This window comes from Apis laboriosa, unplaced genomic scaffold (genome assembly GCF_014066325.1).
Source record: "Apis laboriosa isolate Shangri-la unplaced genomic scaffold, ASM1406632v1 scaffold54_cov153, whole genome shotgun sequence".
In the NCBI taxonomy this organism is placed as follows: Eukaryota; Metazoa; Arthropoda; class Insecta; order Hymenoptera; family Apidae; genus Apis; species Apis laboriosa.
In genome coordinates, this window is record NW_025223693.1 from 91,408 (window position 1) to 117,686 (window position 26,279).

At 39.4% G+C, this 26,279-nt stretch overlaps 1 protein-coding gene across 2 annotated transcripts in view; it reads left to right on the top strand.

The window, feature by feature from the left end:
* LOC122717640 (netrin receptor UNC5C-like) overlaps positions 1-25,704 on the top strand; it is a 49,184-nt gene extending 23,480 nt beyond the window's left edge. The window contains exons 3-11 of one of the 2 annotated variants that reach the window (XM_043941884.1): positions 10,532-10,945; positions 11,888-12,169; positions 13,577-13,744; positions 15,398-15,562; positions 16,140-16,181; positions 21,231-21,368; positions 22,097-22,594; positions 22,993-23,950; positions 24,472-25,704. In XM_043941884.1, the coding sequence (XP_043797819.1) occupies positions 10,532-10,945; positions 11,888-12,169; positions 13,577-13,744; positions 15,398-15,562; positions 16,140-16,181; positions 21,231-21,368; positions 22,097-22,594; positions 22,993-23,950; positions 24,472-24,643 (2,837 nt within the window). In that variant the 3' untranslated portion in view covers positions 24,644-25,704. The remainder of the gene's footprint in view (positions 1-10,531; positions 10,946-11,887; positions 12,170-13,576; positions 13,745-15,397; positions 15,563-16,139; positions 16,182-21,230; positions 21,369-22,096; positions 22,595-22,992; positions 23,951-24,471) is intronic. The other variant, XM_043941885.1, reaches the window with a different exon arrangement.
* The last annotated feature ends 575 nt before the right edge of the window (positions 25,705-26,279 follow it).

Here is a 26,279-nt window from a genome sequence, read left to right on the forward strand (position 1 = left end):
GTTTCGTTGGTTTAATTCGCGCTGCTGTGCTCTTCGCCCTATCCCCCCGCCAGATTTTCGTCGAAAAATTTCGCGCGACGATTAAAACAATCGTGTAGGTGTGCGTGTGTGTGTGTGTGTGTGTGTGTGTGTGTGTATGAACGCGTGACGGATGAAATTCGATGAAGAATCGAGTTAAACGCGTCGACCACGAGCCGGGATGATAGGTTCGATCCGAGTGGAGGAAGCGGAGTTTTGATGAAGTGGAGGATTATCGAGGATTAATATGCAATGGAACGAAAGTGGCGAAGAATGAGAAAAATAAAAATCTCTAATTTTCGATCCAGTTAATAAATACATTAGTAAAGTAAATCGTTTCGTTTAAATCGATCGTTTAAATTATTAGAAACGAGAAAGTTTTATGAAATTAAAATGTCTCGATAGTTTTTCGAGATATCATAGGTGATATTTTTTTTATTTAAAAAAAATAAATCTGCATTGTTTATCCGCGAAAAAAATACAATGCACATCTGGACAATTCATCTCCATCCTTTAATATTTTTTTCTATTTTTCAATCGAAAAACAGATATGTTTTCGTTACGGTCACGAGTCATATAATACGTTTTAACAAAAACGATCGAATTTCTGCGGTGTGTATATGAAGATCTTTATGAATGATACATATGAATGATACACAATAGTACATTGAAATATATTCTGTACTAATGTACATATATACGAATCATACGAAACGATTGGGATAGATTTGGAGCGTGTTGTTGGATTTACTTCGATTAACATTTTCCATTTTTCGAATCTTTTGAGCTTAAATAAAAAAGCAGTAAAAAATGGCATACGGAATAATCAAATACGCCTAAAAATTTTTTCTTTCATTTTTTATTTCAACTGTATTAAAAACTGACTTGTGAGGTACAATTTAAAAAAAGAAAACATTAACAGACAACAATGAATCGATATATAGATTTGTCTAAATATCGAAAAACGTATGCGTAAAATGCAATATACGTATACATTGACTCGAAATATTACTCTTGTAGGAATATTTTCTCGTAGATAAGTCGTTCTCGAGTAGTAAGACATCTGAAAAGACGAAGGCCCCTTTCGAGTGACTCTTAACCCCGGATTATCCGAAACGATACTTATTCCAGCGTGGAGAAGTCAACACCAGGTGCGAGACAAATATTTTGAACGACTTTCGGCGAAAAAGGTGGCGAAAGGCTGTCGGTGGAGAATTAACGTTTCCCATGAATCGGTCCCTTAGAAGTTGAAAAGAGGAGGACTACTTCCGGTCTCGAGGGTGTACTGAAATATATAATAAGACGGCGCCCGGTCGCCTCGAGTCGCCATTGTATTCCACTCCATTCACGGTTCACGACCTTCGGGCCCCAAATAATACCAGTCAAGCCCTCTGTCGGTCGGGGTAGCCCGCTCCCAGGGGACTTTGTTCTATCGTCATTCCGTTTAACGAGAGATATACGTCGACGAGTGGACCCCGTCCGTTTCTTCATCGATCGCTATCGTAACGGACGAGCCGGAGAGTCTACGATCGATACCAGATCGAGGATGAGGACAGAGGGATAAGCGAAGGAAGGAGGAATCGATGGAAGGCAGTGTGCTCCTTTCCTCTCTCTGATCGTTGGAGAACGAGGTTCGAGGCTGAGATGAAATCAGGTTGAACCTCCCTCGATTCGTTCCGTTTGGACAGCCGCGCATTATCTCGGAACGGTGCGCGACAACAGCCCCGCATTGTATTCGGAATCGTGGTCAGAGGTCAGAGTTAAAGGGCGGTCAGTGTACCCGGAGGATAGAGACTTCTCAGGTGGCTGGGGAGCTGATTCGCAAGGGACGACAGTTTGTCTTCCCGCGATATTTTGAATGGAAATAGAAATTGTGATAAGTGAATTCTAGATGAAGGATATTTCAGACTGATGAAAGATATTTGCCGTGTGCGAGCTTAACCTTCCTTGTCGACCTTTGGGCTCTTAAATAGCTAGGAGGATCTTGAGATATTTATTTCGCGGTATTTTATATCGTGCGTTGAATTTTGGAATATAAAGATTCGAATAAGAAAGTTCGTTTAAATTATCTAATATAAATTTGTAATGATAAAATGTACAATAATAAATCACAGAAGTGATTTCATATACTTTACGCGAATTCTATTAATAAGTTGTGTTATCAAAAGTATAGACAATTTTTGTTTGATATGAAACATAACGATGAGAATATAATGAATTATACGTAAAATAATTATTTTATTAGCAGAATATTATTTTACAGAGACAAATTTTAATGCTTTATTACTTTTTATAAAAAATATTTCCAGATCAGAAATTTTAGAATTAATTTTACACCTTCAAAGAGATTTTTCCGTCGAAAAATATATACGTATACGCATATTTTCATTAAAATTAAATTTTTCAAAATAAATAGATTTCCTTGTAAAATATAAGTGTATAAAAACTTTCTAGATTGAACTATAATTTTCTTCTTAAATTCTCTAAGTCAAGATATTTCAACAATAACGAATATTCCCATTTATAAATAAATTTAAACCAAAGATTTTTTCTTAAATAATTCACATAAATAATCTCACAAACGCATACTACGACGAAAGATTTAAATAAATTTCTGTCTGGAAAATATTATCAAAAGCTTTTCAAAACCCGTGAAACCAATTATATTATTCTGTTATCGTTCAAAACTCGACACGACAATTTCCCCTGCTTCCTCTAATTTCCGGCAAAATAAACGAAATAAAATAAACTCTCCTGCATATAGAAGTTACATTCTGCGTGGAATAGTAGTAACGTTGATCACGCAATAAACGTGTAGCTTCCCGGGAACCGAACTTCCTGGAAATTCAATTTCCTCCTTTCGATTTTTCCCGGCAAATTAGCACCCTTCAACCTCCGCCGCCGGTGTCAAGGTGTCAACGAGGGTCGCCGGGCACCTTGATTTCGAGGCTCGTTAGGCGCGTCGAGGTTCACAAGAGGGATTCTCGCGTACGCGTACGCCACGGAAGAGGCGGAAGAGTCAAGCGGCGGGGTCAATGAAGCCCGGAGCACGAAGCGTTACTCTCTTTGGCCGGTGTTCGGCCTGCTAAAATAACAAGGCACGTGACGCGAGAAAACAAGGAAGCTCTTGTCTTTTCCTTCGTTTCTCCTCCTCCTTTCTTCGTTGTTCTCCGAGTTTGCCTTTTGGTCCTCTTTCCATCTTCCCTTACTCCTCTTGTTCGATTTGTGTATTATGTTGTTGTACACGTGGGAGGCTGAACAATTTATTGGATATTTTTCTCGAATATATTCGCTTTCTTGTTAACACGGCTGATCGTCCGGGGGGGGATTTCGTACGTCTTATTCACGGTGTTGCTGTTGGTTATTTCTGCACTTTGCATTATGGTAGGCAAATAGAATTGTTTATCGGAGAATGAAGTTGCTCGAGAGATTTATACTGCACTTAGCATTATAAATTATTGCGATATCGTGTGATGTGTAAGTGTCGTGCGAATATTTTGGATGAATAGGACGGATTAAGTAAACTTTTCGATCTATAATAATTATGACTTCGATATTTCTTTCCCATATTTTTATTTCCAAATTCGATAGTAGATAACTAAACTCATATCTAATACTACGATATTTATGTTAAGTTAATATCGATTTTGATTAATATTAATTCAAATTCTCTCAATATTCTTACGAATATCTTCTATTATCTTACGATCATAAGAAGCCAGTACTAAATAACCCCATCGATTAGTATGCAGATATTATACCAATTAGTATGTAAGTAGTACATTTTCTATCCACCGTAGTGTCATTCTTCCCATTCACTGTATTCCTGTAATTCCATTATATATCTTCCACCACAAAAAGCTGAGAACAATAATTAATGGACTCGACGAATAAACTAGACAATATTCTTTCCCAAAGTATCAAGCCTCGTATGAATGGAACACGTTTCCAAGGACGGAAGACATTGACCAGCGCCGCCTCGAAATAGAGTCGTCGCCGTTCAAGTCCTCATTGTTCGCCACTTTCACCGCCATAAATAACCCAGACCTAACACCCCTCCCGACACCTCTCGCCACACCTAATCCACAACCCGTACACCGTTCACCGCGAGTCGAAACAAAAATACACATCTCGAAATCTCACCCGCGCCCGATCATCATCCGGCATTTCTCTCTCTCTCTCTCTCTCTCTCCTTCTTCCGATCTTCTCGATCTCTGGCCAAGCACGTCCTCTAATCTGCATCCTCCTTCGCTTCCTCCTCCAATGCGCGCACGTTCCATCGCGTAGCCGTGCAAGAGGAGCCGTGGCGCAGGTACCTTTGTTAATTAAGAGGCGTCATGTGTGGTCCCCTCGGTCGTATCGGTACACGTTGAAACTGTACACGCTCGTGTCTCTGGCCGGCGTAATACGTGGTCAACCCACGGTAGTAGCCACGCGATATGTCTCTCTCGCGTGTATGTGTACACGTATATGCAACACGCGCGTGTACATAGGTGTACAGGGAACTCGTATCCAGCCAGGAGACACGGCCAACTATCCAGCTACACCGGCTAACGAGAGGCCTCGAGCGGAGGAGGCCTCGTGATTCGATGGATACACCGTTTCGTTCCGAATTATCGGAAACCGATGAACCCGATTTTCCCCTTGGAACAGTGGCACGAGGCTCGCGTGTCGCGTGACGTTGCTCAATTAAGTTCGTAATCTGCCTCCCCTTCTCTTGCTCCTTTTTCGTTCCTACACTTCTTTGCATGAAGAGAGAGAGAGAGAGAGAGAGAGAGAGAGGAGGGAGGATTGTTTAGACATATATTTGCCAGGAAGAGAAAAGTTGATGTTGGAGGTTTTGGGATAGATGTTGGAAATCTTGTCGCTTGATGGAGATTCTATGGGATAATGGTTGGTATTGTGACGCTTACGAGGTGAATAGGATACGTGTATGAATATATTTGAAAGTGAGGGATTGTAAAGAATCGTCAATATCCTTTGGAATCTTTTGAAGAATTATTTCGAAACGAGTGGAGGGAAGGATCTGTTTGATGAACAATAGAGAAAGTCGATAGAGAAAGATCGTATGAAATATCTTTTTCTGTTAATCAAGAAATCATTGTGACAATAAGAATTATTGTTTGTTATAATTTATTATTATTTACTAATAATTATTTTATTATATATTGTTAATAATAAAAGATTTAAATTACTTGTTCAGAGGATAATATAATGGATAATTGTAATATTAGTGAGTGATAAAATTGTGCATTAGTTATTTCTCCTTGAAGATATTAAATAATTACGAGTGTGTTCTGGCTTTCTTTGGGTGAGCACAATGAGTATATTTAGCTTTGATGAAATAAGAGAATACGTCACATGGCAATTTAAGATAGATAATTAGAGGAAAGATATCGTCCTATATTCGTTCCGAGCTCTCGATTCGAAGCTCTAGTAACTTTCTACCAGATTCAATCTCTATATCATGTAAAAAGAAATAAATTGAAACTAATAATTTTTAGAAATCCAATCAATTAAACCTGTTAATTCAAAATTTTATTTGTAATTTTTTCCTTTCGCTGAAACAAATTTGAAAATTCAATTCATTATCGATCTTTCTTAAAGAATTCGATCGTGAAAGACTAAGATTAGGGGGAAAAAATCAACTTGTATAAATTGGATATTTTGTTCAATATTATTTCATAAATTCAACATTATATAAAATTTAATTAAATAAATTTAATTATATAAAATTTAAATTTATATAAAATTTAAAAGTACGATAAATTTTTAATATATATTCTTCCTGTTCCAAGAAAATATTTATTACTCTGCTTTCATTTTTCAATAACGCAAGCATTCACGCAAGTTTATCACGCAACTCCCCTAATGAATAAAATTTCCTAATCATGCCTTCAAGTTTAAAACTTCATCAAAGAATTATTTATCCGCCATTAAATAAACCAAGAATTGAAAGCGTGAAGAATAATCCACGCGCAAAAGAAGCAAATATACGCGTAACACAGCTCGATTTCAAGCTTCCCCTTTATCATCCCCACCATCCCATTTCACCCAACTTCCTTTTTTCCTCGAGTTCGTGTTATATCGCTCGATTAAGCGCTCATCTGGTTACTTTAGTTTCTTTTTCTTTCTTTTTCTCTCTCTCCCCCTCCCCCCATCCCCTTCTCGTAGCCTCTCTCGCGATGTCGAGAGAAGGGAAAAAGAAGAAGCTTCGGCCCTCGAGGGGTAGAAGCGAGGGGGTGGCGCGAATTAGCGTGGTGTACGAGCGAGCAATCAAAGAAAAAAAGAGGGGGAGGGGGGAAAGGGATACGGTTGTGCTCGAAATGGCCAGCCTGGAATTTATACGAACTCGACCAGAGGAATTAGGCGGAGGAGGAGGAAGGGGGGAGAGATGGAAACGATTCCGCGGAACTTTATCGGGCAACCGATCAGCGGAATTATCGGAAATCGATGGAAATCCTCTTTTCGCCGGCTGTGTCTCCTCTTGGCTTCGCTCGATTGAGTCCCTTCTTTCTCTCTCTCTCTCTCTCTCTCTCTCTCTCTCTCTCTCTCTCTCTGGGTCTTCTTTCTCCACGTTCCACGTTGTCCATTCTTTTTTATGTCACGCTCGACTCTCGCCATCGTATGTTTGCGTACGTGTGCACACATTGGAAGGAAAAGGATGATTTTGACTCGGAGGAAAGAGAAAGAAAGGCGCGAAAAGAAAACATTGTGGACAGACGACGACGGATGTTCAGTTTGTTTTAATCCGTGGAAATCGATGTTTTCGGAATATTTGGAATAAATGGTTTGGAGAGATGATGAAAAGAACAGAAAAGGTTTGTATATATTTGATACAAAGATTCTTACAGGTGATTTAAAAATGAGTTTGATCTCGTATTTGAGGATATGATGTATTTTTATTTAAAGAAGAGAATTTGTCGATGATACGTTAAAATGGAATATTGTGAATGGAACAAGTTAGAGTTACGAAATAGGTTATTTCAATATACAGATTATCCGTTTTAATTGTTTAATCTTAGGATGCAGATAAATCCACAGCAAAGAATTTTTGCTCTTTTAAGAAGGGGATTCTGATCTAAACTATCATAAACACACACATATATATATATGAAGCTAATTATGTTGAAAAAGATAAAATTCTTATTCATCAAATTCGAATCCAATGCTTCAGTTTTATTTCATAATATAATTCAAGACAACTGATAATTTTAGTTAACTTTACATTTTAAAAAATGCAATGTTTCAATGTTTATATTTATTTCACTAATACTTTATAACAAGAATAATTAATATAATATTATAATATAAATTAAAACAAAAAACAGAGTAATAATTATAAAATATAGCTCGATGAAAAACTGCTCGTTTTCTATCTTTCGATACGATGAATTTCGCGTACAAATTTATCAATGATACGTGAATATTGATATAAAAAAAAAAAATCGAAAGAAAATAAGGGAAAAATCACGATGTATAAAAACGATATATTTTCTTTCGATCAATATTCCCAGAGTACTGTAATAAATGAGAGAAAAATCTGAACAATATGCGGTTTATTCCGAAGTAAAAATCGGAGATACAGAGATACAGAGGTTGTATGCGCTTTAGAAAACAATCGATTTTCACGATCAAATATATTCGAGAAGCGAATGAACGTACCGATATTGACCATACACCATTGGTGGGCCATTTGTGAAAAGATTGAACGAGGGGGACGGTAGGAAAGGCGATGTGTGAAAAGAAAACATCGGGAAATGGACGTACTTCATGGTGCACGATATTCGTTTTAATCGACCTAAACCCGCAGAAAATCGACGTTGCCAGCGTGGTGTCGATATGGCTGGTCGCGGTGGACCAAAGTGGCTAACGACGATTCTCCTACGAACCGATTCGCGTACAAGGGGGTGGAGGAGGGGTTTAAAAACTGGCCGTACCCCATCGGCCACTCGATCGGGATCCATTATCGAAAACCGATGAAAATTCTCTTTTAGCCGGCGCTTCGATTCGCCATGGTAAAAAATTTTTTCTCCCCCCTCCCCTTTCCCATCCCTTCACCTTTTCTCATTCTATCATTTATATATATATACTATATATACTATATATAGTATATATATATGTATGCACGAATGTCTTTTTTTTTATTCAACTCGTTCGTTCATTCGTCCGCCGACGCTTCTCATTTGCCCGTTGCTCGATTTCTATCTCCGCGGTCCGGATATTGGAGGTATCTGTTCGCCATCGGGTATAAATTCTGACAATTTTTTCGGCGCGAGAGATGGACTTTTGTTTTCTCGCTTTTTTTTTTTTTTTTTTTTCTTTTTTTCCTCTCCGCAATTCATTCGAATGCTTCTCGTGAACCGCGTGAAAAATAACGAACGTCGATAACGATAAAAAGCTGCTGCTCCAACGCGACGTCGATCACGATTTCCATTACGTAAGCCGCGTTCGATGTTATTCGATAATAATTTCTTTTTTTTTTTTTTCAATTATACTTGAATAACGTAACGAAAATAATTGATAATAATTATACACTTGATGTAATCAAAGTGACAGCTATTCGTTTATAATTTTCAACGAAAGATTGATTATAGACGGTTAATAAGATGATAAGATAAGGGATATGAATGGAGAACATGGAACTGGGCCAATAATTTTTATCACCCTAATTGTTCTCCTTGTATTCCTGCCCGTTGACAGAAGATCATTATATTTCAGAAATAATTACTTCGTATATTGATAGATTTTCTTATATTTAAAGGAATATATTAAAGTATGAAAGATTATTTACAAATTTCATTAATAGAATCTATAATCTAGATTGTGGATATATTAATGCAAAATAAAATTTATATAATTGTGATTAAAGAAATAGATTTAAATACGTACTATAATTTGACAAAAATTTAATTTAATTTATTTATTTCTTATATTAGAAAGTATATATTAGAAAGTATATTTTTGGATACATAAATATATCGAATGTATATGAAACTCGACTTCAAAACTACCATTCTCTTTTACCTCTTTTACGTTCTCCTTTCCAATTTCCTGCCCTCAAACAGGTATCGTTACAAATAATATTCTAAGTAAACTTATCAAAGTTCAACTCCAAATCTAATCCCTTCCCAATTATTTCCCACCAACGTGCCTTTTACAGCGCTACATCGAACCATCATTATTACGAGAAATCCAAGAGCGCGCACACCTCTTAATGAGAAACATATACCTTCCTATCCACCCCCTTCCCCCTCCAACCTATACGCGCCATATACGAGCGGTTCGTTTCATTATTATTTTTTTTTTTTTTTTTCCTTTTTTTCCCTCGAAAGCAGGAGCGAAAGAAGACCTGCTATATGGAATCCCGAACGATTATCTCGATGAAAATTGTGGCCCCCGGCCAAATGTCGCACGGGGATAAAGGTTTAACCGGCGGTTGGCGGAAAATGCATCGAACTCGCGTGCACCGGTGCGCCGCGTAAATCCGAAAATTCATTACTGCAGCGAAAAGCGGGCAAAAGCGGGGCCGATTGTCCGCGGCGAGCGAGCGGACCCGTTCCAAGCGAGCGAGACCGGGCAGGCATTAATGGGCCGGCGCCAGGATTTACAAGAGGATGGGGGGAGAGGGGGTGCGTACTCTGTCCATTGTTGACAAGCAAATATAGAATTTTCACGATTCCGATGGAACGAGCCCCGGGGCCGTTGAATAAAGCCCAGCGCGAAATTAATAACTCGATCGTAAATTACGATTATGCCGGGGGACGAGGAGGGGAGGGTGTGTGTGGGAAGGGATGTAGTACGTGTATTTAGAATTCGAATGACTGACTGCGCGTTCCAATCCTGATCCTGCCTTGATTGCCGCCTCTCCTCTTGCCACGCGTTAATGACGTTAATCCAATTCTATGAATTTATCACGAGCCGATAATAAGCGGCGCCGTTTGTTTCGATTCGGATTTCGGGATTACCCGTCCGACTTTTAACTCGATATCGGGAAATATCGGTAAAGATTTTATTGTGGGTTTGTAACAAATACGCGTATGATACAGATATTTTGTCGAATAGTAATTGGTGTACAGGTAATTCGTATATAATGGGTTTCTATATCAATGGTATATACACATTGATATTAATTTCACTTATTATATAATAATTGATTATATTTTAAATACGTAAGTAGCGAGAGGAATTCAATTTTTAATTCAATTCAAATAAGCAATGGCAATTTGTTGTAAAAATTGTAAAGAGAACATTTCTTTTATAAAATTTTAATAACAGTTCGCAAATACCACATTTGATATATATCCTGAACAATATACAGGACATAAAGCAGGGTATCCATTTCGTATTTGCGTATCGTATTACATCTTCTCCGTTGTACTCCGTCTATCATTCTACGATATTTTATATCTATTTCCAACGAGTATCGTTATCCTTCTCTACCACTTTTCGAATCGAATTTAAATAATTAATATAAAAAAATTACTCGATAATATATATATATTTTTTTCAGAAGGCGAGGATGCCGCAGAAGACGAGGATTCCTATCTCTTAGAAGAGGACGATGTGCCTTCGGCGACGATAGCCACTGACACAGAGCTGATCTCTGAAGCAGGCGGTCATCTACCCGTGTTCCTCACGGAGCCGGTCGATTCCTTCGTGGTGAAGAACAAACCAGCCACGTTACATTGCAAGGCCGCGCACGCGTTGCAGATCTATTTCCGGTGCAACGACGCGAGGGCTGAGGATTCTCAGCAACAGGACTTCGTGGACCCGCACACGGGTACCAGGATAGTCGATTGCGAGTTGAACGTAACGAGAGATCATATCGAAGAATATTTCGGCAGAGACAAGTTCAAATGCGAATGTATCGCCTGGTCTGGTTCGGGACAGATTAAGAGCCAACCAGCGACCGTTGATGTCGCTTGTAAGTATGACAATAATGCATTCGTTCCTGGAAATTGTTCTCTGTAGCATTAGTGGATAATCAGAATTAATTTGGAAATTTTTCACGGAAAGGAAAATAAATAAAATTGAAAAGACAGCTTTCTGATGAATATATTATATGAAAGAATTTCTCGTATACGATGTGACGTCAAAAATTATTCGAGCACGCTTTAATTACTTTGTGCTTAACACAACGTTTTTAAAAGCAACGCGAGACATCTCAATTCTTCCAAGAATTTCGTCGATAAATATTCGGCGGTGGACAGTTGTTTGCCCCTCTTGTCCGTACAGCCACGACTTTCGTCTTACTTCTGGCCCCTCGTAATTATCTTGATTCTCCTAAGGTCATTATTTAATTCCGACCCTTAATGCGAGGCAACACAATGATCGAGGCACCCACGGAGTTTCTAAGAGAATCAATTTAGGAAAGGACCGTTTGTCCGGTGCTTGCGCTTACGTAACTCTCTTTGGAATAACTACGCGAAAATAACTACGTGGATAAATCAATGTAATATCGATTCTCAATTAACTCGAGTAATAAATCGTGGATAATTTATGCAAATTAAAATTTTTGTAAATATTATTACAGAACTTAAATTGAAATTTGTTTTATCCCTTAGATGCTATTATACATGATGTTTGAATATTTTATATACATATATTTTCTTTTTTGTACATCACTTGTAATTTTTCTCAATTGCAAATTTAATAGATCATTATATTAAAATACTTATACATATTTATAGATTTCTTCAAAAATTTCACGAAAACCTTCTTTAATTATTTTTAATTGCTATTACTTTCAATTCGATATCTTTCTATTTTTATAACCTATGAGAAATTCTCGAATTAACTATTTCTCTCGCCTCGAGGAATTCCGTTAGTATCCTGTTTCTAAGAGCCATAAATCCCATTTTCCCAGACCTGAAGAAGCAATTCGAGTCCCCACCGTACTCGGTATCGGTGGAGGCGGGCCAGAGCACCGAACTCAGGTGTCTTCCTCCTGTGGGAGTGCCACCGCCGAGGGTGTACTGGCTGAGAAATAACGTTCCCGTCGACACAGAATCGGACACGCTTTTAGTGTCCAGCGAGGGACACCTTCTTGTTGGCCAAGCGAAACTCAGCCATCAGGCGAATTACACTTGCGTCGCGGAGAACATCGCGGCGAAGAGGCTCAGCGAGCCGGTCAGCTTGACAGTTTACGGTGAGTTTCTTGTTCAATCTTCTGTTGCCAAGTCGTGGACAAAATTAAATGGACGCTTATTAAGAATTAATTATGTTAAGAAATTCATTGTCCAGATACGAAAATAAATTTGAATTTTTCGATATAGAATATTTTTCGGGACATCGAAAGTTATATGTACATAAAATAATATAATAATAAATAATAAATATATATAAATATAAATAAATAATATATATAAATATATTATAAATAATATAAATAAATATATATAAATAAATAATATAAATAATAAATAGTACAAATAAAATAAATAAATATATATAAATAAATAATATAAATAATAAATAGTACAAATAAAATCATAAAATCAGTTCCTATAATTACTTATACGTATTTGTTTATATATTTGAACTTTAGATCGTGGACAAATTTAAGTAGACACGTAGAGAGTTTCGCGTTAACAGAAAAACAGTGTAAATAAACATTGAGATTATCTCCCAAATATATTTGGATCGTCAGTATTCGTAAAGCCTTCGTGTTGGAAACTTTAATATTATTAAACTAATGTCTAATAGAACAAGAAGTTTGTGCTCAGTTACGAAATCTAATTGTCTCTGATTGCAAAAATAATAAAAGTTATCGTTATATATATTAGGAAAATATAATGTTTTTAAAAATACTGTTCATAAAATTTATAAAAAATATTTAGAACATATAGTATTAATAATTCAGTGGTCGAGGATGAAAATGTAACACAAGTGTATATCTCGACGTAATCCAACATCACAACGAACGAAATATCGTTGAACAGCTACGATTAAATGTATCTTCAAGAATTTTAAGATGAAGATTAAAAGAGGCAAGTTTAAAGAACTGTGTAACTAGATGCAATTCATATATCACTAAAATACGAAAGAAGAAACGTTTAAATTTCACCAAAAAGTATATAAATAAGCCATTATCATTATGGAAACAAATAATTTGGACGAGAGTAAAAAATCCTTAAAAAAACAGTACAAATTTTTAAAAAAAGGCAAAAAGCGTAAAGAAATTAATAACAATTCAAATATAAGTACTATCCTTTTCGAAAAAGATATTAAACAATAATTATAAAAGAAATCATTTGGTTTAGTTTAAATAATGTTAATTTGTTTAAATCTTTAAATTCTCTACTTCATTTTCATTTAATAAATTCATTTCGAAATCTAAAATTTCGTCAAAGTTTTTTGGAAAATCGAAATGAATAAAAGAAACAAATATGAATATGAATAAACGATGGTGTATCCAAAAAATGAAATTCATATGATAGAAAAATATTCTTGAAGCAATAACTTTATTAAGTATCAAAATTAAAGTAACGATTCAACGATGGGAAAAAGTCCCCCTATCCTCTTTAAAAATAAAGAAAAAATAATTTGGTTTCAGTGAAGGGAGGATGGTCGGCATGGTCCGCGTGGTCGGAATGCCACTCGAGGTGCGCGAAAGGGGGTCAAAAGCGAACACGAACGTGCACGAATCCGGCCCCCATGAACGGTGGCCAAACCTGCATGGGTCCGTCTACTCAGAAGATGGACTGCAACATCGCCTGCCCGGGTAAGTGTCCGCCGTGAATTCATTATACACGACCCCTCTCCCAGGGGTCGATATTTTCAAACGAGGAAGCATCACGGCTCGTTAACGTTGATACGCCATTCCATTCTATTCCGCGGCCGAGGACAGAGACGTTTCTTGCACAGCTTCTCTTCTCCTCTCGTCTATTTCTAATCCGGTGGCGAAGAAAGATCGCCCCGTTCTCCCCGTCGTTCGATCGTGAACGTTCTTCTCAGGTTCTGGTAACAACCGATATTACCAAAGATATTACGCCATGAGAGGAGGGAAAGGGAAGAGGTTTCCTCGTTTGATTTACGAGCTTCTCTCTCTTTCCCTCTCACACGAGCGCTCACGATGTCGTCAACGTCTCCACGGGAGGCGATTCGACTCCGTTGAATCGTATTCACCTTTCGAAAGTAGCCTCGTGACGACAAAACGAGAAGAAGAAGAAGAAGGAGGAGGAGGAGGAGGAAGAGGAGGAGGCACCTGCACGCACGATGCGCGCGAGGTGTCGTATTGAAAATGGTCGGGGGGGCAATGTCCGAACGGGAAACGAGGCGGGGTATCGAGGAGAATCGACGAGTGAAATATTAACCCCCTTGTCTCCTCGTTGTTGTTGCACTCGCGGAATTTTGATATGGTTAGCTATTTTTAATGGTACTGTAGACGGAGATACGTGGAGAGACGTGAATGTAAATGATAGATAATTCGTACGTCGGCAATTTACTATATTTGCCTTTGTTGTTGAAAGCGAGAATGGAGCTAGACAAGGAGGTTAATCGGAAAGTATTATTGACCGTCGCTTATTATTGTGTGCGCACGTATCTCTCACTAACTGTGTTTGTCCCGCTTTCGATAATGCACCTATACTGTCTTTCTGTCTAACGCTCGCTTCGGAATAGCCGGAACTATGGAGGAGTTCACCAATACTCTAGGTAAGTGTGTACACGTAAATCCGCTTGAAAGTAGCAATGTAAATGAACAGAAAAGAAAAGAGAAAAGAAACGAATTTTATTCCATATTTTATTCCAATTATATTCGAGAATATCGAGAATACAGATCGTATATCATTCATATATATTTTTAATCATTAAACGGTTTCGTGAAAATTTGAATTTGAAATTGATTTTTGGAATTTACAAAGTTATTAATAAACAGAATATAATCGAGCGAATAGTCTCGAAAATTCCTTATCGAAAATTCCTTATCACGGACGATGTCGCGTCTCTTCCGTCGAAGAGAAGGAAGGAAGAAAAAGTAGAGAATGAAATATATATATATATACCGAAAGTGGAAAGAGCCATTTGTAAGTATCGTGTCGCAACTCGAGTCGGGACGGGATTGAACGCGTACACAACCGGGATCCGCTTTTTTTTTTCCACGAAGGTACGCCCGTACGAGTCAATTAAACGGGGACGAAGCGAGGAAGAATCTCGCGGCCGAATTGACGAGTACGGGTTTTCGAACAAGACTCGTGGGGATAGGAGACGAGTTACGAGACGACTGTCCCGTTTCCACGTGGCTTTTTACCGTCGCTTTAACGTCGATCCCTTCTCCCCCCCCCCCTCCCCCCCAAGTCCCCTTAACGACCCCGCGAAAGAAAGACGATCCTTCGAACCGTTCGCCTCTTTTTTCTTTTCCCGGGGAACGCAACAGTGGTGGACGGAGGATGGTCCAGATGGTCGGCATGGTCGGTGTGCGGCACAGACTGCACGCACACCAGGAGAAGATCCTGTGACGAGCCGCCACCCAGCCACGGTGGACGACCTTGCCAGGGGAGGGACACCAGCGTGGCGAATTGCACCGGCGGCATGTGCAACAGTAAGTCACGAGATCCTTTCCCATCCACTTGTCACGACTCTCTTCGACGCCCCATCGGGTCATACCCACGTGAAAAGGACACCTTGTTGTTATAGGTTGTTTAGGAAGGTGGATATCACCGTTTTTAGGGCGAATCGATGATAATAGATGGTAGACAGGGAAGTTTTTTCGTGGATCAGATGAGGGCAGAGAGAATGGGGGAAGAGAGGGGGGGAATGTTCGATAGGGAAGCTGGTTGAGTTGGACGTTAGAAGTTCGTTCGAGTTTCATCGAGTTTGACAAAGTCGGATAGCTTGTATCGAGTTGGAATAAATTGGATCGGCGTGTAATTAAATTTGATCAAGCGATACTTTGAGTGAGTTTTCTCGAGATAAATGTTCGAGCAGTTTTATGTTTGAAAAGAGGGAACATTTGTTTTTCTTTTTTTCTTGATAAATAGGCTTTTATTTATTACTTATTTTTTTTTTTTCTTTATCGCTTTCCATCCTCCTTAATTAATATGTATATATTAATTAATTAAATTAAATTATTTAATCAGATTGTACGATTTTATCGATTTCTTCCGTTTCTTTTTCAGATGGCAATACAAAAATGGGAGGCGCGCATTTGACCGAGGAAGGTAAGTTGAAACTCAACGAACTCATTTTTTCTATAATTCTATAACGTACGATACGAAAAAGAGAATCGTGGTATATAATAATTTATGTTCGCGTGGAAAATCATTGGTTTCCGTGGCGCGAAATTCGAAATAAAACACGGGGAATAGGCGCGAGGTGCAACCGGCCACGAAGAAAAAAAATAACTCGTCGCGCGACATTCTTAGATGGATTCTTCACGGCTTGTGAGCGCCATTTATATTCACTGTAGTGCTCGGCTCGCGATCAGATACGATTCAAATCGTTCGTCCCGCATCAGGAAAATAGAACAGAACGATCGTGAACGCCGCTCTGGGAACGATATCCATCGATTCAGATATATTAACGCGATGTCGGAAGGCGTCACGAGTTGTTTTAAAGGGTTTTCGCATTGTCGAACGATTGAAACGGAGAAAATAATTCCAATAGAATCGCCTATCTTCGTGCGATTAAAAAGAATCAATAATTTTTTTCTTTTTCTTTTTTTTTTTTTTGTTCTTTCGATTGATACGAAAATCTTTAGAATTAACTTTAGAATTAAAGTTCGATCCGAAGAGAAGAGACATTTTTCAGTCAAATTGAAATTTCACTTGAAATGAATGCCTCGTATATGATAAATTTAATTGAATATTATTAATGTACGTATAGATACTTTAATGAAATAAATCTCAAGTTCTACCATATTATATTTTATTCTTTGTCAGAATAATTAAACAAATAAGAAATTTGATCCAGAAAGTATACAACAATCAATTATCTATAAAGCAATTAAGTAGAAACTGTTTATACAAAAGACAAAATATTATATAAATAATCAAATTACACACGTTGAAACACGTGTCTTTCATTTTTGCCCAATTTAAAACCCTTCCTTAAACTCCTTCGTCCAACGTCTCTTCTGTTGTTGCTTCAATAATTGCTTTCCACGGTTTCAGCCCGAGGAAAAAAACGCCTTCTCATCTCAGCCAACCCCCCTCATCATCATTCCTCCGCTATTTACAGATCAAGTTTTCCACGCGAACGACCAAAGTACACAGCCGTTCCTCAGTATTTACTTTTAATTACGCGACCGGTTAATTATTGACGCTCGGCAGAGAACGATCGTCGAAGGGCCGAATCTCGGGCGAAACGGTCGCAACAATGAAGTGGCGGGTGGCCCGAGGGTGGCCTATACCGGATCCGTATAGATTCAGACAAAGAGGAGGCCCCCTCCCTCCCTCCCCTTCCACGTTAGCCGGTCGATTCTATCGACCTAACCACATCAAAGTTGCACGCGATACCGTTCGACATAGGTCTCTACTCACCTTCCCGTCCCCTCGAGTCGACGGGGGTGGGCCCGCTTTAATATCGAAGAAAATTATGTAATCGGTAGCCGTTACGCCTTCCGCGCCCTCCTCCCGCCCGTGGAAATTGATCGTGCATGCAAATAAAGTGCCATTATCCCGTGGCGGAGGCCTGAACGTGAGTACGTGGATAGTTGGGTCGAGGGGTTGGCCGGGCCAGAAACCACCCCTCGAGACTTCGATTTTCGCCGAAAGCCACGATAAGACGCGAGAATTGTTCCGAATAGAGCTCCAAACCTCTGATTTCAGTCAGGCTTGTTTTCAGGGAAATGGTTAAGAAGTACACGTGCTTCGAGGATCGCGCATAACGAAAATGATAGAGTTGTAGTAAATTATTCGATTTGATGGATTCTTTCAAACACTTTTTACAAACTTGTTGTTAAAAATTAATATATTCGCTTTTACTTCATCCACTTCGAACAAAGTGTATCCTGGAAATACGCTCCAATTTCGAATATTACAAACTTCGAGCTATAATAAAAGTAATCTTAACGAAATATCAATTCCATAGTAAAAGTAGAATTAAGGATTTTATAAAGTTCTTTCAAAGTAGTTTGCGAAGTTTTTGGAAAACGATAACAAGAAAAAAAAAAAATAAAATCGGAGCCAAGATCCTTTCGAAGGGGGATTGGGGATGAATTATAGGTTTCAGATACATTAGGTCGAGGTTATGAAGCGTTATCAATTGCCAGTAGAAGAAAATAAATCTCCGCGACCCCCTGCACCACTTTTCAACTTGCGTGAGGGGGTGGAACACGCGAGGCGGAGGAGAACGCGGCCTAACCCAAGCTAACGACGTGGAACTATTGCGTTTTAGGGAATACAATCTCCTTCGTATCCCTCTTTCTCTCCCCCTTTTTTCGTTCGTATGCGTTTTCGTCACCGCGATATATTGATGTTCGAAGCACGTGTCCCCGGGACAAGCGTGCGCCAAGCAGGCGCACATGATCCTGCGAACGAGGACCCGGCTCTCTCTCTTTCTCTCTCTCTCTCTCTCTCTCTCTCTGTCTCGAAAGTCACGTACCGGGGTTACAACCGAGAATGGCTTTGACATTCTAAAATTGGAAGAAGCTTAGGTACGTCAGACGTTGCTTTTTCATCCTTATACTGTTTGTCGAAAATCCTCTTGGCCAGACACCCTTGTGATCTTGAGCGTGACAATGAGGCATTGAAGGGTGGAAAGAATCAATTTTTATCGTCCTCCTCTTTTAAATTTTAGTGTGTTTAATCTCGAAGTGTTGGAAATGTTAAAAGTAACAAAGTATTTTTTAATTGATAAATATGTTTTTTTTTTGTACAAAATTATTGTTACGAATTGTTAGATTATAAATATGTGATGTGAAGATTATTATATATGAATATTGTATAAATTGTTATAGAGTTCTTCCTGGAGAGGAATTTTTATGGTAAGATTTCGTTACAGTCAATTTTTAAATCAATAGAATTGCTTTTTATTTTCTTTTTCTTAAATTATAGAAATTAAACCTGTTGTTCAAAAAATAATCCTTTGCTCTTAATGAGTTTTAGTTCAAGTTGGATATTTTTTGTAAAAAATTATTACGGTAGACTTCTTGCATTTTTATGACAGAATCTTTGATTTGCGATTTTAGTAATATTCAATTCTATTTTACATTTTGTATATATAATTCGATAATTATTATTCTTAGAAACGTTAGAGTAATAAAGTAATCCTTTTGATAAGCTTCAGTATTTTTTTTTATGATACATTCCTAAGAATTTCTAAAGTAGTATCTCCATTTGATTTATAATAAATCCAAATTAAAATCGATTGAAATTAAAAATCTTGTTGTACGAGAATGAAAAAATAAGAAATAAATCTTGTAATCGGTCCGTTTCGCGAATCGATATCCTCGAACTATTTACGATTTACGATTCCACGTCGTCGTCCGTCAGATCGAGCATTTACAAGCGGTCAAACCGCGGCAAGAGTTCGCGTCAAGGAGCACCAATGAATTCCCCCGTTACATAATTCATAAAACGCCGCTCGAATCTCGGTGAAACTTTGCATACACTGTAATTCAATCCCGATTTCACGAGAATCCTATATATATACATACAATGACGCAATGCACATCCCCTTCCTATAATATCCTGTCACAACTCGCCGATTATTTTTCGCGGTTTTAATCGCGTCCCACGTCTTCTTTGTTGCCTTAACTCGTGGTTCAACTGCTTCGCGTCCATCGAAGTTATTATTCCATTCCCAGCGTTGAACGCTCCTTTTTTCCCTCTTCCTTTATTTTACGGTGCCGTTTAAGAGGCACGACGAATAATGATCCGAATGTTTATCGCCAGAAAGCGCGGAATAAAACGCGTCACGCGGCTGTAAAACGATAAAACGAAGGGTGGGCGAAAGTGAGACGAGCTCCTGTCTGTCTCCCCTCTCGGCGTAAATGGAGAGGAAACTTAAAAACTCTCCTTCTTAGACGATGCTCGTAATATTTAGCGAGAAACGTTTAAAAACTTGTCCTCTTCTCTTCTCCCTTCGTCGACCAAAATCTTGGTCCACGCGTTTCGTCGTAAAAAAAAAAAAAAAAAAAAAGAAGAAAAAAGGGAAGAAATAGAAGAGGAAGAAAAGAGAGGCGAGAAGAAAGGAGAGGGAAGGAGAAGAAGATCGTATAAAAGTTGCCGCGTAAATTATTCATGAATGGTGGTCGGGGTCCGGCCCGTCCACGATGAGCACGCTTCGCGGATACGCGAGAATTACCGGCGCCATTTGCACGGTACGTCTTAAAACGAGTGGCGAGATCGTATCGCGGAGTGGCCCCTTAAAACGAGGAATTAACGCTCCGTGGTTACTGTAATCTCCGACAGGGCGATAATCTTTCGACGCGCGGTTTAACGCCATGCCGTAACAAAGTCTCTCGAATTAGCGGGTCATGCTTTTCTCGCTTCTGTTCTCGCGTGTTCGAGGGAAAAGATGTTTCCTCGAGGCGTGTGTGCATGAATTCGTGTTGACTCGTGTCTCGAAGGAAACGCGAAATGGTCGATTTGCGGGTGTTAAACGAGCGGATTTAATTAGGCACTAATTAATCGTGCTGTTTCTTCAGATGAATATTGTAGAATATTTTCTTTTCAATCTTTTCCCTTGAAATGTACCTCTTGGCATACATTCATAATTCATTTTTTAAGTCTGTTGAAATTTTTTATTCTAAAATTTCGAAAACGTGTCACGATGAATGTAAATATAATTATTACTTTTAAACTTTAAACTTTGTTTCATCAAGACAGAGATTTATGAATGGATCGAATGAAGTTTTTAAGGTTTTATTTCCCTGTACAACTATAAAAGTATCGTTTTGTCAAGTTTTTAAATTTTTTTAACGCTTTTAACGTAATTAAAGTAGCAGATATAAATTTTAAAACAGCAAAAGTCATTGAATGCAAACTACGTATATAATATTTATCTTTTTTTAACATCATATCTACATTATTAAAAAAAAATAATGATAATTAAAAAAGAAATCGTAAAATTGCGAAGAAAGATCAGAAAGGAACAGCGCACGTCTTCTAAGAAATTGGTACAAGGGAATGAGAAGGAAATAATTAGATTCTATAATAAAGTAATTAACATTCTGCAATACCTGTACCATCATCGTGTCGCGCGTCTTTCTGACCGGTTCACGAGACAGGAATAAAGAAAGGAAACACATCGTTTGATGTTCACAGCGAACCGGCAGATGGACGTGGCTCTCTACGTCGGCTTGACTGTCGCGTGTGTGGTAATCGGCGGCCTGGCATTTTTCTTAGCGAAACTTCTGAGGCGCAAAGGTCGGGACCATTCCCTTTACTCCATGGCCCGTAACGGTAAGCATTTTACAGATGGAAAAAAAAAAAAAAAAAGAGAGAGAAAGAAAACGCGCTGACTCTTCACGAACGAAGGAGCGAGACACGATGTTCCGTGACTAATAACGCTCCTATAATTAAACGCTTCGCGTTTCAGCCAAGCTTCGTGAAAAATGGACTCGTTCTTCGGCCCTTCGTCCTTGATAGATTCGATTAAAACGATACTATTTCGAAGTTTGAACGACGCCACGTGTTCGCTACTTTCATCCGTATGTTACAAAAATTTATCCTTTTATGGTATTCTATCAAGTAACGCGTATTAAAGAATAAAATATACTGTATCGTATATAATGGTCAAGCTACCATTTACGTTCTTGAATTTTTATTATACGTGAAAGTATTAATTCTTTTTTTGATGCAACTATTCATTGATACAGAATTTAGAATTGACGAATACTAAAAATTCTTAAAATATCTGTGAACCACATCCACTAACGACAATAACACAAGATATTTTTGTTTCGTGGACATTATCAGCGCGATATTCATGATACGAAAAATAATACTTTCACGAGCATAACAACAGTTCTATTACGTATTTCACGCGTTAACGAATCGTTGAATGAAAAATCCGATGAAAGTGGCGGACGTGGTTGTGAGCCTTGTGAAGTCGGAATAGTATCACAGCGGCGTCTGTCCGCAGCGCGCAGAGATACCCACGAGCCGTGGCTCGGCGGTGTGCGTTTCAGAATTCCAGCCGGAGTTCTTCCCGGACCAGGACAAGAAGCTGAGCCTTCAGCCGGACGTAACAGCGACGAGCGTGCCGGCCTGTTACGAGTATCCTTTCGACCCGAAGCTGTCGATGTCGAGATCCCTCTCCGAGCACCATTACGACGTGCCCCACCTGTCGATCGCCCCCCAACCGTCTCCAATGTCGCCAACGCCAAGCACGTCGACCCAGGAATCGTGCAGCGACAAGCAGATCCATTCAGATTGCGAGAACAGCGTCACTAGCTCCTATCCGTCCTCCGACTCGACTTACAACGTCGCCTCGGAGAGCGTCCGTCTGCCGAAGCTCGAGACCGGAAACGTTGCAGGGGCGGCGGTGAACACGCGTGGCGCGCTTCTGGTTCTCCCGGACGCGGGCATATCGATGTCGGTGCCCGAGGGAGCCGTGCCGAAGCCGCTCAGGGAGGAGCTCTACCTGGCGGTGCTGAACGAGGATCGGTTTAGGCCTCGATTACCCGGTAAGTGGTGCGTGCATTATTAATTGGCAACCGGCTGTCCGTGACGGTTCCGCTGGAACGAACGCCTCATCGACCCCTCGATTACGATTCAATTGACGCGGACACGGCCTCGATGGAGCGGTTTCCGGGTGTCTTTGCCCCCTCTCCTCGCGTTGCACGCCGTAGCATGTGTAATTAATGTATGCGAGAGGAAATCTCGTAAGGGGGAGGGGAAACGGATTCTACGATTCGATTTACAATTCTGAATACGGTGATTGACCGATCGGGAGGAAGAGACAATTATTTAGACTTAGCTAAACTTTAGCTAAGCTAGATTAGCTAAACTTTAGACCTTTGACCTTATCTCTCCGGTGAAATGTGTGAAAGCAATGCACGTTACCCCATTTGTTTCCCTTCAGACGGTATCACGCAACTGTCCGCGGTGGTTACGTGCGGCCCCTCGTCGGCTACCTTCAACAAGCCCGTGATCCTACAATTCGAGCACTGCGCGATGCTTCACCCGGCCACGTGGGAGCTCAGCGTCTGGGCCTGCGACGGGCTGAGCGTCGAGGATGGGACGGCGGTCGCCTCCTCCAAGGATCATCAATCGATCACGTGGAGCAGGGTGTTAACATTGGGTAACGAGACGATCAACACGCCGTTGTTCACCCAGCTGGACCACGCGGAGGCGTTCATCGTGACGGAACAGTTGAGGGGTTACGTGTTGGCCGGTCAGAGTTGCGAGAACGTGATCGCCACCAAGAGACTGCGAGTGGCGTTGTTCGCCAGCCAGGCTGGCCAATGTTGCGTCCGGGTTTACGCGGTGGAGGACACGAAGGCAGCCATGAAGGCGATAGTCGACAGGGAGTCGCAGATCAGAGGTTACCTGTTGGACAAACCGAGAACGCTGCTGTTCCAAGACAACGGAGAGTCGCTCTGCGTCAGCCTCGAAGAGGTTGGCAACGAGTGGCAGAGCAAATCGCCCACGGAACGGCAGGAGATCTCGTTCAGGGACATGTGGAACTGCCAGGAGAACACGAAGCACGTGACATTCGGATTGGACACAGCTTTCGGACCCACGAGCAGCAGAAGCTACAAGCTTCAGGTGTCGCAAGGGAACTCGGACACCAGGCAGGTGTTCAGGATCGTGTACGACGGCGCCAAGCAATTGATCTCATCCGGAAGCGTGACCAGACCGCTCAGAGAGGTGACCGTGGTCAGCAGCGGGCATGCCAACAACGCGACCACAGATTCCACCACCCTCAGACCGTTTCGGTTTACCAGGTCCCTGAGGAAACAGCTATGCCAGTGCCTGGATCCGCCTAACGCTCTCGGCAACGACTGGAGGATGCTCGCGCAAAGGCTTCAAGTCGACAGGTTAGCAATCTTCTCGAGATTTCCGCGTTTCCTCCGATTTCCTTGCACTACTATGGTAGCTGAATCGAATCTCTGCCCTACGGGGACAGAGATAGTTTCTTCCCTAATTCCACGTTAGGGTGTTTCCTCGAACGATTCGCGTCTCTCGAGAGTTGATTGCTCTTGACAGCCATTGATTTGTGCGGATCTTTTTCTTCTTTTTTCCTCAACTGCGAATACTTTAGATTTAATTGAATTTTGAGAATTTTATAAATATTATATCGAGTTGCAATTTTTAATAGTTATATAAAAAGATACTTCAATTTTTATGATTTTTTTATGATTATGTAATAAAGTCGCGTTGAGTAAACGAAAATTTTATTGAATTTCTGGTTTCGAGCTTTATAGCTAGATCTGGATTAGATTATATTACAACTTTTTAATAAATAATTTGTTGTCAATTAAAAGAAATCATCGAAATTGACATCCTATCAATAACTGTCCCTCGTTAATACAAAACACGCAAATTCCTTTTCTTGCAGGTACATCAATTATTTTGCAACCAAGTCCAGTCCCACGGAGCACATCCTGGATCTCTGGGAAGCGAAACACCACGAGCCAACAGCTGTGACCGATCTCCTGAATCATCTTCGAGTAATGGGCAGAACCGATGCCGCCACGATCCTCGAGGCCCAATTGGGCCCGTGGCTCTGAACGAGCGGAACCCAGCCGCCATGTGACGTTTCCTGTGGTGAGTGAAAGTCGTACGGAACGAACGAGTCGAGTGTACGAAAAGGAAATAGTGGTGAACCGAACGTTTGTTTCGACGCGGGGAACCCGGACGTTCCTCTTCGGACGAACTGATCGAAACACTGCCTTAATTTTCGCGGGGCATTATCCCGCTCGCTCCCCCTCTGTACATAGAAATTTCGTTTCTTTTCCTTTTTTATTTCGCTCCCTTTTTCTTGTAAGATGAACGTTGTTCGAGGCGACATTGTCGAGAGATCTCTATTGAGGAGATCGTATTGTAATAATCACGTGAAACGAAGTAAACACTAGAGACTGTGCATTTAGATGATTATATATGTGTAAATACGTGCTAAGAACTGGCGGAAGAGATACAAATGGATATATCCATTTAGACGGATGTTTATATAAATATAAATATATAAATAAATAAATATATATATATATATATATACATAGTTAAATAAAGAACATCGAGCAAGGAACGAACAAACGAAAACGAAGAATATTGTTCCATACGCGATACAAAAGCTACGAATAAGATAGCGGGAAAAAAAAAATATATATATATATATATATAAAATGGTAAGAAGAGAAAAGGAAGATGTTTTTATCGATTTGTTATACATATACGGATGCACGAGCATACACGCGAGTGGCCACTGGTTTCCTGGAAGGATGATCGTGCCAAAATTCTCACTCTCGGTTTCGAAACTCACGAACCCGTTTCCGTTAACGTTTGTATTCAGATGTTTGTTGAAAGAGAGAGAAAAAAAAAGCTAAATAAATAAATAATGATGAGAAAAAAAAATGTGGAGAAAGAAAAACGCGCCTGTGGTTTTTTTCGTGTGCACGTCGACAATACACTGTCCCGTGCCCGTTACCCTCGACCATGAACAGGAGGAGGGATAACGCGTGAACACGGGGTGGAAGTTCGATTCGCGTAGAACACCACTTCGATTCGCGGTAAAAATCGGATGACTTTTTTTAAATCGACGCAAGTTTATTTGGAAGAATTGTATATTTGTTACTTTCGACGAATAAAATATTCTTGTATACCTCGAGAGCGATTGCTCATTTTCATTTTTCACGTCCTTTTTATCGTTCCTCTCTCTTTCTCTCTCTCTCTCTTGTGTGAATAAAATAAAATTAGCATAGATAGATAGTTTGATTTTTAATTTAATTTTTTAACAGTCAATAAAGATTACGATAATACACACTGTTTGTTGACGTTTGATAAAATATATTTTTATTATATATATTTATTAAATTATTACCACATTTGTTATTATCATTGTTTTTGAAATTTCCTCACGCATTCATATTCGCTTGAAAATTAACAAAATTAGATGAAATACGATTTTTGATCATAAAATGCATTATTATAATTATCAGTATAAAGGATAATACAATTTTGTAAAAAAAATTATTAAAAGAAATTCAATATGTTTAAATTTTGATTCAGCACAAATATTAAGTATTGGATTATATATTAAATAAGCATGGAAGAAATAATTCTCAGGTAAGTACACAAAACAAGCTACCAAATATCTTCACCGAATAATCTCAAAGTATTAATTAATCTAAATATTTATTTATAAAA